The 20,413-nt window shown below is 36.3% G+C and overlaps 1 protein-coding gene across 1 annotated transcript in view; it reads right to left on the bottom strand.

Annotated features, from left to right (window-relative positions):
• The window catches only part of LOC101573891 (disintegrin and metalloproteinase domain-containing protein 5-like), a 91,837-nt gene that overhangs the window by 20,755 nt on the left and 50,669 nt on the right, over positions 1 to 20,413 (bottom strand). Inside the window, exons 15-16 of the mRNA XM_012516009.2 lie at positions 17,387 to 17,477; positions 16,027 to 16,249 (exon numbers count right to left, since the gene is read on the bottom strand). Of these exons, the coding sequence (XP_012371463.1) occupies positions 16,027 to 16,249; positions 17,387 to 17,477 (314 nt within the window). The remainder of the gene's footprint in view (positions 1 to 16,026; positions 16,250 to 17,386; positions 17,478 to 20,413) is intronic.

Below are 20,413 nucleotides of genomic sequence, written 5' to 3'. Positions count from 1 at the left end.
GTATCCTAGATACATAGAAATTACCAAAATTGAACCAAGAAAAACTTCAGTAATCCAATAACAGAAAATGAAATTGAAGTAGTAACAAAAAAAAGTACCAATTAGGGAAAGCCAAAGACCTACTGGGTTTACCACTGAGTTCCGTAAGATCTTCAGGAAGATCTAAAATGAATACTCCTCTAAAACCTTAATGAAATTGAAAGGGAAAGAATACTGTCGAAGTCTCCCTGGAGGTTAGCAATGCCTTGAATCCCAAACCAGAAAAGAATTGAATACTAGAGACCAGACTGCTTAATAGGCAGAGATGCAAAAATTTTCACCACATACTAACAAACAGAATGCAGTGAATCAGGATAAAGACGATACATAATAGCCCAATAGGCTTCATCTCAGGGGCACAAGGATGGTTTGACATATACAACTCAAAACATGCCGAAAGACAATGGATGTAGATAAAGCTCTGGTGAAATCCAACAACATAATAGATAGAAAAGGAAATTAATATCCATCTGATAAAAGTCATTAATAATGAACACACTGTCAACACCATTTAGGAAAAACTTAGTTTTTATCCTAAAATAAGGAACATGATAAGAATGTCAAGTATCACCACTCCTGTTCAATACACTCTTTGAAAAAAAATACATATATTTTTTATTGTATGATCCTTTACATAGATTTCTAAAAATTCCACCAAAAGACTCATATGATGAGTAAACAAATTCAGTAATGTAGCAGGATACAGCCGGAAAAAAAAATCACCCAGTAAGAAAGAAATTCAGAAACCAATTCCATACACAATAGCTTTTGGAAAAATTATAAATGTAAGAATTATCCGGGCTGGTGAGATGGCTCAGTGGTCTAAAGCACCTACTTAGAACAAGCTAAGCCAAGCAAAGCACACGGACCGAAGTTCAATCCCCCAGCACCACATGCCAGCCCGCCCCACCCCCTGGTGGGCTGAGCTGGCCACACACAAAAATAAACAAATAAATAAATAATTACAACAAAAACAAAACCAAACCAAAACAAAAGAAAACAAAAAAATAATTATCCTAACCAAGGAAGTGAAAGAATTCTATGATAAAAAGTGTTATACTCTGAAAAAGGCCATCTAATTAATAACTGAAAATATAAAAAATTCTCTGTTAATGGATAAGTTGAGACAATATTGTCAAAATGTTCATACTATCATATTTATACATAGATATAGTGCCATTTCAATTAAATTAACAAAAGCATTCCTCACAGAAACAAGAAAAAAAATCCTAAAAGTTATACAGAGACAAATGCAATCCTGAGCCACAGAGCAAATGACACAGAATTACTAGCCCTGATTTCAGTTTATAATATAAAGCTGGAATGATTAGAAAGCAGCATGGCCCTGGAACAAAACAGAAATGTGGATCAATGGAGCAGAATGAAGATGCAGAAGCAACCACAGTTATATTCAGCTATCTGATCTTTGATAAATGAGCTAAAATCATGCTGGAGGAAAGATAGACTCTTTAACAAAAGATTCTAAAACAAAACAAAACAAAACAAAACAAAACAAAACAAAACACTCTAGTTATACACATGAAGAGGATTGAATAGAGGCCCGGAACTTCACTATGTATTCAAGTAAAATCAAACTGGATCAAAAGCCTAAATATTCTTGGGAGGCTGAGCCTAGAGGATTGCCACAAGTAGCCTGAATTGAGAGTAGCCTAGGATAAGTAATGAGTTCAAGGGCAGGCTGAACTGTTCAGTGAGACTCTGTCTCAAGAAACAAAACAAGCCCCACCACAAAGCCCCCCGCCATGCCCAGCAAGTGAGTGAGAAAATCTGACTCATTCCCTGGACCTCAGGTCCAGCCATAGACCAGGTCTGATGAGTGTGTGGGAGGGCTTCCAGCTACCCTGCACCCATGGGACCTGTTGGTCCAAACCCAGGAACAGCATGAGTGAGACCCTCTTCTGTGCCCTTGGGACCTATCCCCCAAACCCCTAGCACCCCCCCGCCTGCCAAGTGAGAACTTATGCTGTATTCTTGGGACCTCCAGATCCAGCCCTAATCCAGACCCAGTGAGTGTGTGGGAGAGGTTCCCCTATCCACTACTCCCTCTTGTCCCCTTCTGACTCAGGTCAGGCCTGGCATACAAGCCTGGGGTGAAACTCTGCAGTTGCACTCACTGCAGAGAGAGTAGGGGACAGAGTCAGCCAACTAGTCCAGGAGCAGAACATCTTGCAGAGGGGCACAACAGGTTCATTCCCAAGGGCGGCAGCAGGAAGGAGATGAACACAGCAGCCAGACCGAAGGAGGCACAACTGGATAAATTAAAACTTTTTAGATCTGCACCTGAATTTCACTTGGTACTAAGGTTATAACTGCATCAAAGCTCTACAACAAAAGTCACAGGACAGTGCTATACAAAATGACAAGGAGAAGGAGCAAAATGCAATCTGAGACCACAAGCCCACCCATAACAAGTGCAGAAGACACTAGCACAGAAAAAATTGGGAAAAACACAGGTGAAATCAATGACTCAACACCTTTTGAAATAAAGAAACAACTGCAGAAAGGTATAGAGGAACTTAGATTGGAAATGTAAAAAGAAATCCCTGAATTAATAGCATCTGCAGTAAAGAATCAAATGCAGAAACATATGGAGGAAAGCCAACGCCAACCTAGAACAAGTGTAGAGGACACAAGATCAGATGAAATATATGAATTAATAGCATCATAAATAAATAAGCAACAGCAAAAAGATATAGAGGAATTCAGAGCAGAATTAATTTCTAAAATGAAAAAGGAATTCTCTGAACTCATAGAATCTGAAGTAAATAATCAAATACAGAAACATATGGAGGAAACTCAATCTGAAAAAAAACACTGCAGTAAAAGAATTAATAACTGCTTTTAAAGAAGACATTGATAAAAAATAGAGGAGATTAGAAAAATGACAGATTCCTTCATGAGCAATACAGGAAAGAAATAGATTGCATGAAGCAGAGTCAAAGAGATGTACAGGAACTTAAAATCTCAATCACAAGCTTGCAAAACCGTTTGAGTGAAAGTGGAGACAGAGTTTCAGATCTTAAAGATGCTGGTGCAGCTAGTGAAAAGTTAAGAAAAGATCTCTTAAAAACAACTAGGATGCAGGAAAAAATAATTCATCACTTGCAAGGCGATGTAAAGATGAACAATATGAGACTAATAGGTATCAATGAGAAAGAAGAAGTCAATACAAAGGACACTGAAAAAATATGGGCAGCAGTAATAGCAGAAAACTTCCTAAATATGAGGAAACAATCTGACATCCAAGTAAGCAAAGCATAGAGAACGCCAAGTAACCTCAACCCAATTAAAAACACACTGAGGCTTAACAGTCAAGATCCCAGAAATTCAGCACAAGCATAATATACTGAAAGCAGCTAGAGAAAAGAAGCCGATCACATTCAAAGGAAAACCCATCAGAATTACGGCCGACTTCTCTTCACAAACCATGAAGGCAAGAATAGTATGGAGCAGAGTACTTCAAGTCCACTTTTTTTCATAATTTTATTGATAAACAGATAGCAATGAGACAGTTTCAAATCAAATCGCTAAGACAGTTTCAATAACTAACACACTTTCAAGTCTACTTTGAAAACAAATTCCAGCCACACTGCCATAACCTGCAAAATTCTCTTTCAAGTTCGATGGAGAAGTGAAATACTTCCATGACAAAGAACCGTGGAGAATTTCATGATGACAAAGCCAACCCTACACAGGCTACTGAAAGATGTACTAGAGAGGGACCAAAATGATCAGAACTCCATGAATGAGATCAGAAGCAACCAATTAAATAGGGCAAGCAATTAAACACAGGAGAAAAAGGAATAAACAACAAGAGGTAAATAACATGTCAATCATAAGTCAATACATGTCAATTCTAACCATCAATGTAAATGGACTCAATTCACCAATTAAGAGAAATAGACTGGCACAATGGATTAGGAACAAAATCCAACAATATGCCGTATACAACAAACACATTTAACTCATAAAGACTTTCATTGGCTGAAAGTCAAAGGATGGAACACAATATAACATGCCCTAGCACCTCAGAAAAAAATCAGGAGTAGCAATCTTATTCTCAGACAGTCTCAATTTCAAACCAAGAATGATCAAGTGAAATAAAGAAGACCACTATATACTGGTTAGGGGAAAAATTCAAGAGGAAGAGGTAACACTCATAAATATGTATGCATCATACATGGGAGCACCCAAATATATAAAACAAATCATAACAAAGAGAAAAAAAATCTAATATCCAAAGCCACAATCTTAACAGGAGAATTTAACACACCCTTATGCCAAAAAGATAGGTCAACCAGACAAAAAATTAGCAAAGAAGCAACAGAATTGAAGCAGAGCTTGAAAAAAATGGGCTTAGTGGACATAAACAGAGTGTTCCATCCAAACACAGCTGAATAAACATTTTTCTCAGGTGCACATGGGTCATTTTCTAAAGTAGACCATGTACTGGTCAATAGGTCATGCTTAAGTATATGCAAGAAAACAGAAATTCTCCCATGCAAATTATCTGACCACAGTGCAATGAAACTGGAAATAAATGACAAAAGAAACCAGAAAAAAACCCTAAATAATTGGAATTAAAGAACACCACATTCATCAACCAGTGGGTCACAGATGAATTTCAACAATATCTAAAATACAATGAAAATTCAAGAAGAACTTATCTGTTTATGGGACATGATGAAAGCAGTTCTCAGTTGGAAGTTCATAGCTGTGAACTCACACATTAGAAAAAAACAGGACCAAATAAACACCCTAATGCTGCACCTCCAACAACTAGAAAAGGAAGAGCAAACCAAACCCAGATCCCAAAGATGGGAAGAAATCATAAAGATTACAGCAGAAATTAATTCAATTGAGATGAAGAAAACAGTTCAAAGAATTAACGAAACAAAATGCTGGTTCTTTGAAAGATTAAATAAAATTGATAAACCCCTAGCTAACCTCATCAAAAAGAGGAAAGAAAAATTCAAATACAAGCAATAAAGAATGAAAAGTGTGTAATTACCACAGACCTAGTGTAAATACAGAAGATTATCAATAGCTACTTTGAGAATCTTTACTCTCACAGAATAGAAGACACAGGAGAAATGGACAGATTCCTAGAAAGCTACAAATTGCCAAAACTGAATCGACAAGATAGTTGAATAACAGCCAATGAAATATGAGATGTAATAAAAAACCATACTAACAAAGAAAAGTACAGGTCTGGAAGGATTCACAGCTGAATTGTACAATAAATTTATAGAAGATGTATTCCCTATACTCCTCAAAGTTTTCAATGAAATTGAAAAGGAAGCAGTCCTCCCAAAATCATTCCTGGAGGCAAGTATTATACTGATTCCAAAACCAGAGAAAGACACAACTAAAAAAGAGAAATACAGGCCAATCTCCCTCATAAGCATAGATGCAAAAATCCTCAATAAAATCCTAGCAAATACAATACAGCAAATCATCAAGAAGATCATACACTATGACCAGGTTGGATTTATCCCAGGGATGCAAGGATGGTTCAATATTCAAAAATCTATAAATGTAATACAGTATATAAACAGAGTGAAAGCTAAAAAACCACATTATCATCTAAATTCATCCAGAAAAGACTTTTGACAATGTCCAACACTCATTCATGTTCAAAGTCCTACAGAAAATTGGATTAGATGGCCTCTACTTCATCTGATAATAGTCCTTTATGAAAATCCAATGGCTAACATAATTCTAAGTATGGAAAACTGAAATCTTTTACTCTTAGATCTGGTACAAGAAAAGGATGGCCTGTATCACCCCTCTCATTCAATATAGTTCTGGACTCATCAGCTAGAGCCATTAGACTAGAGAAAGAAATAAAAGGAATAAGAATAGGTAAAGAAGAAGTTAAATTATCTTTATTTGCAGATGACATGATACTTTACTTGGAAGATCCAAAAAACTCCACCAGGTAACTACTAGAATTGATACACAAACTCAATAGTAGAGCAGGATATAAAGTCAATGGTCAAAAGTCAATAGCATTCCTCTACACAAATAACAAACACACTGAGAGGGAAATTATAGAAACAATATCTTTTACAATAGCACCGAGGAAAATGAAATAACTTGGAATTAATCTAACTAAAGAAGTGAAAGATCTAAAAAAGAGATCATAGAGGATTTCAGAAAAAGGAAAGATATTGCCTGCTCCTGGATAGAAAGAACCAACATCGTGAAGATGGCTATACTCCAAAAATTGCTATACAGATTTAATGCAATCTCTATCAAACTACCACCATCATACCTCGCAGACGTGGAGAAATTGTTCCTAAAATTTATTAGGAACCATAAAAGACCTAGAGTATCAAAGGCAATCCTGGGCAACAAAGTCAAGGCATGAGACATTACAATTCCTGTCTTGAAATTATACTACAAGGCTACTGTGATAAAATCAGCATGGTACTGGCAACGAAATAGACCTGAGGATCAATGGAATAGATTAGAAGATGCTGAACCCTCTATGAACACACTCAGCCACCTGGTTTCTGACAAAAGGGCCAAACATACTCACTGGAAGAAAGATAACCTCTTTAACAAATGGTGCTGAAGAAATTGGCTCTCTATATGCTGAAAACTAAAAATTTGATGCAGGTCTCTCACCATGCACTAAGCTAAAGTCAAAATGGATTAAAGATCTAAACATACACTAAATCTCCTGGAATAGAAAGTAGGAGGAACTCTTGAAGACATAGGGGTAGGCAAAGAGTTCATGAACAAAAATCAAATTGCATGGGAAACACTTGAAAACATTAACAACTGGCACCTCCTCTTATTGAGATGTTTTTGCACATCAAAAGAAATTACCAACAAAGTGAAAAGGCAACCCACAAATTTGAAAAAAATCTTGACAAATAAGTACTCAGACTAAGGTCTGCTTTCTAGAATTTGTAAAGAACTAAAAAAAATGAGGGCCCCAAAATTTAAAGATCCAATAAGAAATGGGCATCCGAGATGAACACATACTTCTCAGATTATAAAATTAAAGCAGCGAATAGATATATTGAAAAATGCTCTACATCACTAGCCATCCATGAAATGAATATTAAAACAACATTGAGATATTATCTCACCCCAGAAAGAATGGCTATCATAAATAAATCAACCAACAATAAACTTTGGAAAGGCTGTATGGAAAAAGCAACCCTTCTCCACTGCTGGTGGGAATATAGACTCCTTCAACTGTTATTTAAATCAGTGTGGAGACTCCTTAGAAAACTAGGACTGGAAATAATATTTAAACCAGCTATTCCTCTACTGGGAATTTTCCCAGAGGATCTGAAAACTTCATATCAGAGTGATATATGAATACTTATGTTTATAGCAGCATCATTTGTGATAGCCAAATATTGGAAACAACCAAGATGCCCATCACCTGAGGAATGGATGAAAAATATATGGTAGTTATATTCAATGGAGTATTAGTCAGCTGTAAAGAATGATACACTCAAAGCCTTTATATTGAAGTGGATGCCACTTGAAGATATACTCATAAGTGAAATAAACCAGACACACATGTGTAAATATCATACAGTTTCCCTAGTAAAAGAACTCAATAGAAGAAATAGAAATATAAAGGTACAATACAACTGAAAGGAAAGCAAGGACTTGAGGACTAAACAATTAAGAGAGTGAACAGAGTGAGATAGGAAATATGACAGTGGAAAGCCATACAGCTATGTGTAGAAGATGGGTAACACAATGATCCTGAGAATCTTGAGAAGACTTTTGAACCTAGCAGTTAATTGGAAGGATTCTCACCCTGACTAACTATATATACTTACACCTGTGAACTGATCAACTGCACTGAAGATGGCAATTTGTAATAGTCGGTTCATGCTTGGAGTACCTGTCATTTGGTCTTCTGAACATGGGGTGCTTGTCATGACATGCCAGTTGCTGCCATGCTGTCCCTCAGGTAGATGATTGTTCAAAAGGGAATGGGTGGTGAATGAAGTTAGGAGACAAAAAAAAGGAATGTTGTGGGACTGTCCTTCTACAATGTTGTATATGGTTGGATTTCTGGACTTATGTATAAACATAAGAATTATATAATTCTTTATTCCTATTTCAAAATATATTTTAATTTTTTAAATGTTTTTTCATCATAATCTGTAGGGACTTAAAGTTTAACATATCAATACTTGATGAAAAATACCCTTTCCTTGTTATGCCTAAGATGTTTGATATTCAGACAGATAGTGAGCTTAACAGCCTAGATTGCATGGTAATCACAATAAGCTTCTCTTCTGGAGAGATGACAACCCTAACTTTGCAGACCAAAAATTAGAGGAAAAGAATGGCCACAAGGAAAGCCAACATTTTGGCCCTAGCTTTCCAAGGTTAATTAAGACTCAGGATATATGTGAACTTGTACTGTAACATCAAGTAACTCAGTAGTGTCCCAAATTTTCTGATCAAAGAGATTACAGGGCCAAAGAGGAAAGTGATGGATGATGTAGAATGTGCCTAAGGACAGTCACATGGACAGAAAACATACTCTCAGGCTTTCACAGAGAGCAAATTCACCAAGTTACAACTCTTGTTGCATAGGACTTGCTTTATCTTGGTCTGAACCATCCAGCATAAAAGTATAAAAACGAAGTGTAAGAAGTAAAGCCATGTTGTTACGTTGAGCTATAGGGGACTCAGGTCAATAACTTCTGACATTGCCAGTCAAGTGGAAGACCCAATGCTATTATGGACTACTGGACTATTTTGGAATATTTTGCTGAACTCACACACCTATAATATTTACATGATGGAACTACAAAAAAAGGGGGATACAGATGAATGACCTCCTCCTCCTCCTCCTCCTCTTCCTCTTCCTCCTCTTCCTCCTACTCCTCATTGTCCTTCTCCTCCTCCTTCTTCTTCTGGCGGAACTGGGGATTGAACTGAGGCCCTTGTGCTTGCCAGGCAAGCACTTATTCTACTGACCTATCTCCCCATCCCCTAAAGGACAAATTCTAAACTCCTAAAACTGAAGGATTCAATGAATGAAGTACAATATGCACTTGAAAGCAGAGTAGATCATGCACAATAAAGAATTTCTGAATATGAAAACAAATCAGAAGGAGAAAACAAATCAAATATTTTAAGTGGGTTTGAGTTACATTTTCTTCATTGCTGGGACAAAATACATAACACCCAAAATGAAGGAAGGAAAGGTTTATTTATCTCACAGTTAGTTTCAGTCCATGATGAGCTGGCTCCAAGGCAGAGTTGCACGTGTCAGAGGGCAGCAGCTCATGGCAGTGGAAAGCAGCAAACAGCAATGGCTGTTGTTGTTTGCAAACTTATCTTCCCTCCTCACATTGTAATGAAGATTATCCACCCCAGAGCTGGTGAGGCACTAACACCCACAATCACAGCATTGGATCATTAATTAATGAGAAAGTCTAGAAGCTGCTCCAATGAATACATGAGATTTGGAGGGGATACCTGGACAAAAACCTTAAGAAGAGGCACTACTGAACTTGTAGGACATCAGCAGGCAGACAATTAATTGAATTTTGGTTGTTACAGAAAAACACATGAAATAGGCATAGAAAGCATATTCAATAACAGTAGCTGAAAACTCCCAAGTCCTTGGAAAAATATGGAAATCAAAATTCAGAAATCTCACAGATCCTTAAACATATTCAAAACAAAGAAATTTTCCATGAGTACATCATAATCAACAGTCAAAAATCAGGGACAAGAGAAAATTTTACAATAAAGGGAAATGAAATCAAGACACACATAAAGAGAACTCAGACACTCAGCAGATTTCTTTTCAGAAACCTTACAGTCCAAACAAGAATGGAAAGCTATACTTATAATGGTGAGGCAAAAAGTTGTCATCAATAAGTATTATCTTAATTATAAAAATGAAATGCTATTCTTCTGAAATTAATTCTCTTCCACACAAACAAATGCTAACAAATTTAGCAACACTGACCAGCCTTGCAAGAAATGCTTAAGAGAGTGCATAACCTGAAACCAGAATGATGAGTATCATTATGATGGTAAATTTATATTCAGTTAGAATAACCTATTCTAAGTTATAGTAAACTATGGTAGTGTATGTGCTGCCTCCAAGAGACTGTTACACATATAATAAAATGAAATTGTGTAAAAATCACATCCCATGCAAATCTAAACCCAAATCAAGAAGTAACAGCTATACTTATGTCAAGTAAAATGATGACAAAGGTGTCAATTAATCAAAAGTTCATATCAAATATATATATATATATATATATATATATATATATATATATATATACATTCAACCACCAAGCACCTACAGAGAGAGAAATAGAACAAAATACTGTCCAAAAAATTCAACACCCCTCTTTTATCAATAGACATATCATCTAATTAAAAAATAAAGAAACCAGACAAACATAGGCCAAATGCAACTAAAATACAGAACATTCTATACAATATAAAGTAGATTATTTTCATAAGATTACATAGAACACTACTATTGATTGATCACATGCTAAGCCAAAAATGAAATCTTAGCAAATTTAAGAAGCTTGAAATCATACAAAGTGTATTTTTCAGCCACATGAGTGTGAAATCAGATATCAATAACAGTAGAAATCATTTTAAAATTCACAATACATGGAATTGGAAGGACAAGTTCCTGAAAAACAATTGGTCAAAAGAATAAATATAAAAACATTTTAAATCTTGGGATAAGTGATAATGGACACATATTGTACAAGGTTTACAGGATGGGGCTGGGATTAGAGTTCAGGGCTGGGGATGTAGCTCAGCAGCATAATCACCTGACTGGCTTAGTGCAAGCTCCTGAGTTCAATCCCCTGTATAAAAGTTAAAAACAAAATAAAAAAATAAATAAAAGTTACACATTATGGTTTGTGTCTAGTTGTCCCCCCCAAAGCCAGATGCAGTCATGGGGCAGACTTCTAGAGTTTGTGATTAACTCATGCTCCACTCAGATTATGGATATGAATGCTGCTGGGGTTATGGGTGTGAATGCTATACCTAGCCTGGGGCCAATAGCCTGAATATAACATAAGGGAGACAGACTTTCTTTCTGTTTCCATCGTTGCTGCTGCTACCCTTCACTCTCTGCTCTTTGCCACTTCCAGGAAAGACTGTTCTCTGCCATATGCCCCTCTGCCTTGGAGCCAGATGAGTATAGACTGAAATCTCCAGTAACTGTGAGCTAAATAAACCTTTCGCTCCTTCAGTTGAGTGTTGGGTACTTGTCCCAACAACAAGAGAAGAGTATCCCAGACAACAAGATGAAGAAAAAGCATTTATAATGGGAAAGGTTAGAGCAACAAAATCTCCACATCAAAAATGGATAAAGACTTCAAATAACCCAAAAAATAGAGATGTAAACTAAATGCTAGAGCAGAAAGAAAATTAATGCTAGAACAGAAATAAGTAAAATGTAGACTAGAAAAACTACATGACAAGGGACTTAAAAGTTGTTTTTTAAAAAGTTATTTTTTAAAAGATAATCAAAATTGATAAATCTTTAGCTATACTATATCAAAAATATAAAAGACTCAAAATCAGAAGTGAGAGTTAGAACAATTGATACTATGCAAATACAAAAGATTATAATTGACTACTACAAATGATTATATATCAGACAATCTAGAAAAAATAGATAAATTCCTAGACACAGAAAACTAACAATCAAGTCATGGAGATATAGAAAATCTGAACACATGAATTGGTTATTAAAGGAAATGAATCAGTAATAAAATGTAACCTAACAAATATATAATTCTTATATCTAATTACTCAGATTAATTATACTACAAGGTCAAAGAGAAACTATACCAATCAAACTTTTCTAAAAAATTTTAAGGGAGTGACATAATTTTAAATACATTTGGGGTCAGGATTACTCTGAAGACAGAAGTAGTCAAGGACAATGCCAGAAAACAACATTGTGAATGTAGATAGTAAAACGGTAAACACAAACAGACAGTTTTGCAATGACTGGAAAAGTAAATAAATAAAAGGAAACCTCTATGAAGTTGTTCTCAGGTATTTCAACAGAATCCTCACCATTCAAAATGGAGGGAGAACATGTCTTGGTTACTTTTTTCTCAGTGTTGGGTCAAAATACCTAACACCCCAAATTTAAGCAGGAAAAATTTAGTTAGCTCAAAGTTTCTGGAGATTTCAGTCCATGAGCAGCTGACTCTAAGACAAGGTGGAACAAGGCAGAGGGGCTATAATTTATGTCAGTGAGAGATAACAAAAGCAGCAAGAGAAAAGGGGAGGGGAAGACCTCTCTTGCATATATTGCAGGCAGGCTACCCGCTCCAGGGCATGGGTACAACTCACATCCATAATCTCAGTGTTGGAACTCAAATCAACCGCAAATTCTAGAAGTCCACCCCCATGATGGCATGAGGCTTTGGAGGGAAATCTAGACACAAACAACATTTTGACCCAAAGAACTCATACACATCCCTTTCTGCAAAAGACATTTAGTCCATCGCTAAGAATTTCCAAAGCCCTAACAATTTCAACATTTCTGAAAAGTTCTGTCTTTTCTGAGATGTAGGGCACTGTTAGCTGTGATCCCCTGTATAAATGCAAAAACATTTAAACACTTCTAACATTCAATGGCACAAGATAGACATTTTTCATTCCAAAAGTTACATCAGGGGAACAAAGGAATGGGACCAAAGCAAGTCCAAAATCCATGAGGGAAGATATTAAGTCCAGTAGTTCCAAATGGAACACCTAAAACTATCTGAGATAAGTTGTGAACTGCAAAGAGCTTTAGTGGCTCTGCCCCAAAGGCAATTTCAGTGATTGTAGCTCTCATGGCTTCTGTCATAGGCCTACTTTGCACCCTCCTGGAAGCTTTCCTCAGACAAGCCATGTTCCTGGTTTCTCCAAACTTCTGGGTCTCCACTGCACATCTGGCTTCACCCTCACAGCTTCACACACTGCCCCTCCCCTTCAGAGGCATACAGCTTGTCCTCCCAGGCTGTAGTGCTTGATACAATGTATCAGCTTGAGAAGTTAAAAGCTTAACTAAATTTTCTCAGCAATTCCACACCCTGGCACATGGCAGCCCTGCCCTAAAGTGACTTATCACTTAAAGGATGTAAAAAGGGGATTGAGAAAGAATGGAGCATTCTATTTCCTCATAGGAGCTCCAGTCAGCTTGGACACTGTCTCCTGGCTTACATTGCAGACTCTGGCTCCCCGCTTGGATCTTGCAGCCTTCTGGTATAGCCTCATCAGCCTTCCATCACAGGCCCATCAGCCTCCTGATACATCACAGAACACTGCAGTGAGCTCCAGACCATGGACTAAATCCTTTAGTCTCCAGGGTTCAGATGCCCTCTGCACAGTTCCTTAGTTGATTCTATGGCTGACTGTAGTAAGCCAATCTTATAATTTCTTATACATTTGTACATCTTGTATCTGCTCCTCTAGTAAAGCATGACTGAGGCTCCAGCCTTCCAAAATTGGGGTGTAAATGCCCTTAACCCCAAAACTTGCATTCTACCTGCACTTAAAACCAGTGTCACATGAATGATGCCAAGGTCTGCTACCACCTGGAAGAGTAGCCAGGCTTTCCTCTCTTTTGGCTGTAGTGCCTTGATCCCTGTGCACTCTAAATCCAATTCTGAGGGGCAAATTTTCTATGCTGCCACCATTCTGGAGTATATATAGTGCTCTGTGGTTTTCTCTTCAAAGCCTTTCACTTTTGAAGTTTTAAGACTGCAAAAGGTGGGGTTCTGATGCTTCTTGTGATGCCCTCAGGCCATCTTTTCTAGGAAGGAATAGGAATTTCTTCTCAGTAATTATCATTTTCTCTGCTCTATTTCTGTAGCCCATAGCTTTACTCTCTGGCCAAACGAACAGTGTTTTAAATCATTCTCCTGGGTTCTACGCTCTTGATTCTCAACATAAATCTGGCTATAAGTCCCCCACATGCTACTGCTTCAATGTTGGAATGCCTTGAACTTTCTTCTGCCAAATCAATTAGTCTGGCACCCTTAATCTCAGTCTCAGCTAAAGTCTCTGGACATAGCAAAATAGAGACAAACTGTCTGCCAAGTCATGACACACAACATTTGGAGTCCAAAAGTCAAGGCAATCCTTCTTCCTAGCCAAAACTTCCCAATCCTGGTCTTTACCAACAAGATGTCTAACAACTTTCATGTCTTCTGAGCTCTGACATTAATCTCGTATACAGTGCAGCCTAATGCATTCCTGCTCTAATTTTTACTTGGCATCTCCAAATCATTCCAAATTCTTCTCAAAAGCCAATCCCAAAAGCCATACCTTAAGGAACCACATAGTCAGGTATCGTTACAGCAATGACTTCACTTCTCTGGTATTAAATTCTGTCTTAACTACTTTACTTATTGCTGAGACAAAATACTCAATGCACAAAGTCAAGGGAGGAAAGGGTGTATTTGTCAGGAACCACAAATTAGATGTTGAGACTAGAAGATATATAAACCCATCCTTGTCCTTCCCTTTCAACCAGATTAGAACTCAGAAAATTCCTGCTCTTTTCTAGACACAGCTAAAGACCTCCAGCTAGTGACTACTGTGTCACTCACAGAGCAAGATAAGACCTTCTGAAGATGATAGGGTACCTAGTGAAACTACAGTTTCCTTGCTTCCCCTGTCTTGTCCTTGACAGTATGCTTTGTTTTTACTAGTAAGCCATAGTAACCATTACAGTTCCTGGAAATATTCATCTGTTGCCTTTGACACAGATGTAATCCATATATATCAAGGTTATGGCTGTCTCATGATCCTTTGTTCCTTGTAAACAACTAGTCATCCTAGATCTCTGCTGCATCCCTATTTTGTCTCTTGCTTTTTCTTCCCACCAAGTGCTGTAATACTTAGAAGAAGACTGGGGACTAACTGTAGGAATCCTTGAAAATTGGCTCCTTGGAAAGAGTTTCCACTAATTTAGCTGAGAGTTTGTAGAGGAGCTCACAGTTTGTAGAGATTTCACTCCATAGTTGGCTGGCTCCAAGGCAGGGTGACATATAGCAGAGAAGCAACAGCTCATAGTGGCAGAAAAGAGCAAAAACAACAAGAGTGGAGGGAGAGACAGGAGAGATGGGGGCCTAGTAAGACTCTTTATGACCCTTATATTGTATACAGGCTACCTGTCCTAGGATGGGTGTAGTACTCACACCCTTAATCCTAGCTCTGGATCATAAATAAATTATGATATATAGCTAAATCCACTTCCAAAAAATCCCACCCTTCCATCATTGCATAAGGCTTTGGGGGAAATTCAGACACAAACCATGATAGAAGACAAAAAAGTTATGAGGAATCATGATGATTCTACAACACTATGAATATATATATATATATATATATATATATTCAATTTGGTGTATTCTTTTTATTTTTAAATTGATTTTATTGAGAAACAAATAGCAATGAGATAGTTTCAAAACCAATTAGTAGGACAGTTTCAATAATTAATACATTGCAGATTGTTGTCTTTGTACTGGTTATTCATAGTACAAGATGCAGACATGATATCCTGTTCAAACACTATTAATACAAATCTTTCTTCTCATTGAATTAAGAGAAAGTAGATGTATATATATCCTAACTATTTTGTGTATACAGATACAAAATGGTCTTTCATTTGTATCCCCTTTTCATGTTTAGTTTTGTCAGAGATGGGTACTCCATTGTCATTTAAATATTGTAGGTGTGTGAATTCAGCAAAATAATTCTCAAAAGATTCTTAGAAAGGTACAAATTACCAAAACTGTATGAATATATTTAATATCACTGAATTACACATTTCAAAATGGTTATAGGAATTTTAGTTATGTGTATTTTACCAAAATAAAAATATTCAGAAAGATATACTGGTTGGTAGAGTATCAAAATGAAAATACCCTTTAAAATTTGTTTTAAAACTTGAATCTATATAGTTACCTGGCCAGGACCACAAATGGTTCCATCTTCTACAAATGTTTCATCTCTGTCACTAGGTTCAAGGTATGTAGTTAACGATATGGTCCTAATTATCTTCCTTATAGTTTTAGATGTAGTTACACATATGTCATTTCGAACATGTGTGTAAATCACAGATAAATTCGGACGTGATACTAATTGTTTGTGTGGCCACATGCAAACTAATTTTCCACATAAAGCATGTCTAGGAACACAAAGGAAAATTATTTTATCATTTATTGAAATAACTGATAGCCAATAATCTAAGTTAATAAATAACACCAGCTCCCCATTGCTACGAAAATGAGCGGACTTGGGAGATAGATCGGCAATCTAAGCACCTGCCTGGCTAGCACAAAGACACAAGTTCAATCCCCAGTACCACATGCAGTGCTGGCCTCTGAACCCTGGGTGTAACATGCCAGCCCCAAAACCTGGCCTTGTGGTGCACACCTGTAATCCCAGCACCAAGGAGACTGAGACAGGAGGACCACGAAGAGTCAAAGCTGCATAACAAGACTCTGCACCACCAAAAAACGTGTGTGTGTGTGTGTGTGTGTGTGTGTGTGTGCATGTGTGGCTGGTGCCACCCTTGGCTGGCACATGTGGTGCTGGGGATCAAACTGCAGTCCCTGTGCTTGCCTAACCTTGCCTAAGCTGGCACTCTAAATCACTGAGTTATCTCACAAGCCCAACAACAAAATTTTTTAAAAAATAAACAGTTATGTGTCTCTCTCTGTTCCTCTTACATTGTTTACTATCTTAGTTCCCTACATAATATGAAAATGTAGTTTACTCTTATTTAACCTAGCAGACAGTTAAGTTGAAAAAATGCTTTACTAATTTAAATCTAGATTTCAATCATTTTCTCTCACTAAATGATTTTAGCAATGACTGGTAGCACTCCTTTAGCTTTACGAGGTAAATTAGCGAGTGAAAAGTTAAGAATTGTTAAATTTTTGTGGTTATTTTCTGACTTATTCTAGCATCTAAAACATGAACAAATGATTATTGATCTTTAATTTTTCATGAATAAAAAAGAATAAGTATTTTTTCTGCATAAATTTGATTTATATTAATACATATTTATAATCTGTATCTGCCATATATAAACTGCCAAACACAAGGTTTAGCTAATTATAAACAGAAATAGAAGCTTATTTATATGGCCACTGATGCTTTAAGCACTGGACACATATGTATTATTATAGTGAAATACTGTTCAGCTCAGATCATGCAACAAAGAAAATCTGAAAAAAATATACCATTTTACTGTGTACTGGATATATTCTAGGATTTTAGTAATTTAGAACCTGCATTTCTAATAAAATTAAATACATACCGAATGTTACACTGGGCCCTGCCACAGTTTCCATAACTATCTGCCATGGAATTTATTTCTTCAAAACAAGCAAAAGGAGCACCTCTAGAGTCTAAAATGAATAGCAACAAAACAAGTAAAATATAATACAGAATTCAAATTATAGAAATAATAGAGTTGGTCTGAAAATTACAGTATGACTTCTAAGAAGGTCTGTGATTTCTCAGTATTGAATTTTGTGGGGTTAGGTTTGGATTAAAAAGAGAATTCCTCCTGATTTTAAGCCTGGTGGATTTTGTTTTCTATCAAACAGAAAGTAAAGCGTAATATTATGAAATGGTTCTGCACTTTTATGAAGACAATCAGCTCTATTCCTCTATTATAAATTGATTATTGTCTTAAATTCTTACTTAATACTCATATTAGTAATATTCAGGATGCAATATGGACAACCAACATGAACAGCATCTCTTTGTTCCATACCACGGTCTTCACCTCTGTTTCTTGAGATACTAATAATCACTAAGAATTACTGAATTTCACAGTTAAGAGATCAATGTGCATCCATTGTAGCCCTTGTACATATTTAGTTATATGTAGTTTTTAAATTATGAAAAAATTAAAAAATCCATAATGACTGCCCCCATCACTTTGGTGATAAAAAGATATATTTTTTTTATACAAAGAAGTACTACTTAACCACAAAGGAGGATAGACTGAAGACTTTTATTGGTAAATGGATGCAACTGAAGACCATACTCATAAATGAAATAAATCAGGCCCATATGTGTAAACATCATATTTTCTCCTTAGTGGGAGAAGCTGAAAGAGTCATAGGGTCCAAAAATGCATACTAGATATTTTAAAGTGGGAAGAATCTTAAAAAGAAAAAAAAATTGTGATGGAAAAAAGAAAAAGAGAAGGAAGAGAAAATCCAAAAGAAAAATGTGTGTGTGTGTGTGTGTACTTGTGTGTGTATGCATATGTGTGTGTGTTGAAATAGTGATATTATTAATATCTCTTGGTTCATTGGGGAGAAGGTTTGTGTTAATATTCTTGGATAATTAAATGCTAATGTCTTGGACTTTAAGTAACTAATTTTAGTATAACAATGTGCAATATATTAACCCTTTTTATTCCCCTATTATCTTGTTTTCAAATTTTGTTGTTTTTCCTCTTTAAAATAAAATAAAATCTTTAAACGGATCATAGACCTAAGTATAAAATCTGAAACTATAAAAAGTAAAACTAGAAGAAAATATCTTTGTGACTTTGTGTTAGGCAAGATTTTTTAGCTGTAACAAAAAATGACCAATCGAAGAACAAACTGATAAGGTATACTTCATCAAAAGTGAACATTTTCTCTTTTCAAAGGACAGAGTTAAGTGTTAGGAGTGGTTGAATCTGGAAACTGGTGATATGCGTGGGGGCAAGACAAGGCCACAAGGCCTGCAGCAATCAAGTCTCAGTCTGGAGAAAGGTATTCTGCCTGGACAATTTCAGTCATTAGTCACTCGGCAACCTTGTGTCTTATGATACTAATTTTGTAAGAGTATAAAAAAGTACTCCTACAATGTTTTCTCAGTTTTTCTTCTCCCATCAGGAGAGAGAACCACCACCTGACTTCCACTCTTCTTTTCTGTATTTATTTTCTAAATCCCCTCACCATTTCTCCCCAGGATCATCGGTAGCTGTGCAAGTTACATCAGTTGAGAGATTAAAGGAATCCAGAGACCAAGCCACAAAATTTGGAAGTTGTGTATTTGGTAAATAATTTATGTTTAAGATATAACAAGGAAAAACTGCAAAAGAAAAGCCAAAAATGTGTTGGAGGGAAAAGGGAAAAGAAGGTAGGGAAAAGGAAAAATTTGCATGTATATAATACAAGATATTTAAGAGAGTTTTACAGCTAACATCTCTTAGTTCCTTGAAAAGACTGTTTTGTGCTAATATTGTTTAGAAAAGATTTTATGCCTGTATCTCTTACTTTGATTAACTAATAAAAGACAATATACAATGTCTCAACTATTGTAGCTGTCCTACTAACCTGTTTCAAAACTTGGTTTCCTTGTTTTTCTTTTTTCCCTTTAAAGTAAAAATATAGAAAAATTCTTAATTCAAAATAAATTAAAACAGGGCCAGGGAGATGGCTCAGTGGAATAAGCGCTTCCCTGGCAAGCGCAAGGGCCTGAGTTCAATCCCCAGTTCCACAAAAAAACAAAAAAAAACCCTATTTTTAGGGGCTGGTGAGGTGGCTCAGTGGTCTAAAGCACCTACTTAGAACAAGCTTATCAAACACAGGGACCGCGGTTCAATCCCCCAGCACCACATGCCAGCCAAACCTGCCCCCTGGTGGGCTGAGCTGGCCACACACACACACACACACACACACACAAATAAATAAATAAATTTATAAAAAAAATAAATTAAACCAAAAGATTAAATAAAATGTCAGTCATTGCCATCTGTATAGATTACTATATGATGGCTTGATGCATAAGATATGTCTTTTACTATAAGCATATTAATACGCCATTTTTTGTGCTGGAAATCAATTCTATGGAACACAATGATCTGTATTATATCTTTGGTGCAATTACTTTATTGTTTATTACCAATAAGTTGTATGTGGATTTTATCTTGCAAAGAAAATGCCTACTTCACAATTATATCAAACCCTACTCAAGGCAGACCATAGATGACCCATTAAAAAACTGAGGTTAATTTACGTGAAAATACATTATCATTTGGAGGAAATTTTTCACCATTTTTCTTTGGTCCCTAAGCTCACCCAGAGGCTTACAATGTTGAGTTGTCCTCCAAAAATAATACAAAAAGTTATTTATCAAGTACTAGCCATAACACAAGTCATTAGAATTAGAGAGGTGGTAGAAACACTAGAAATTACAGTGCTTTAGATATCATGCTTGCCTTGAAAAAGAAATTTGTACTAGTTGAGGTGAAGATTATTGTACCTATACCCTGCAGTGATCAGAGGACTTTGAAGCCACATGATATAAATTTCAAAATAAGTTATGTAACATGTAG

The sequence above is a fragment of the Octodon degus genome, unplaced genomic scaffold (genome assembly GCF_000260255.1).
Source record: "Octodon degus isolate 3935 unplaced genomic scaffold, OctDeg1.0 scaffold00088, whole genome shotgun sequence".
Lineage (NCBI taxonomy): Eukaryota > Metazoa > Chordata > Mammalia > Rodentia > Octodontidae > Octodon > Octodon degus.
This window is presented reverse-complemented; position numbering and strand designations above follow the sequence as displayed.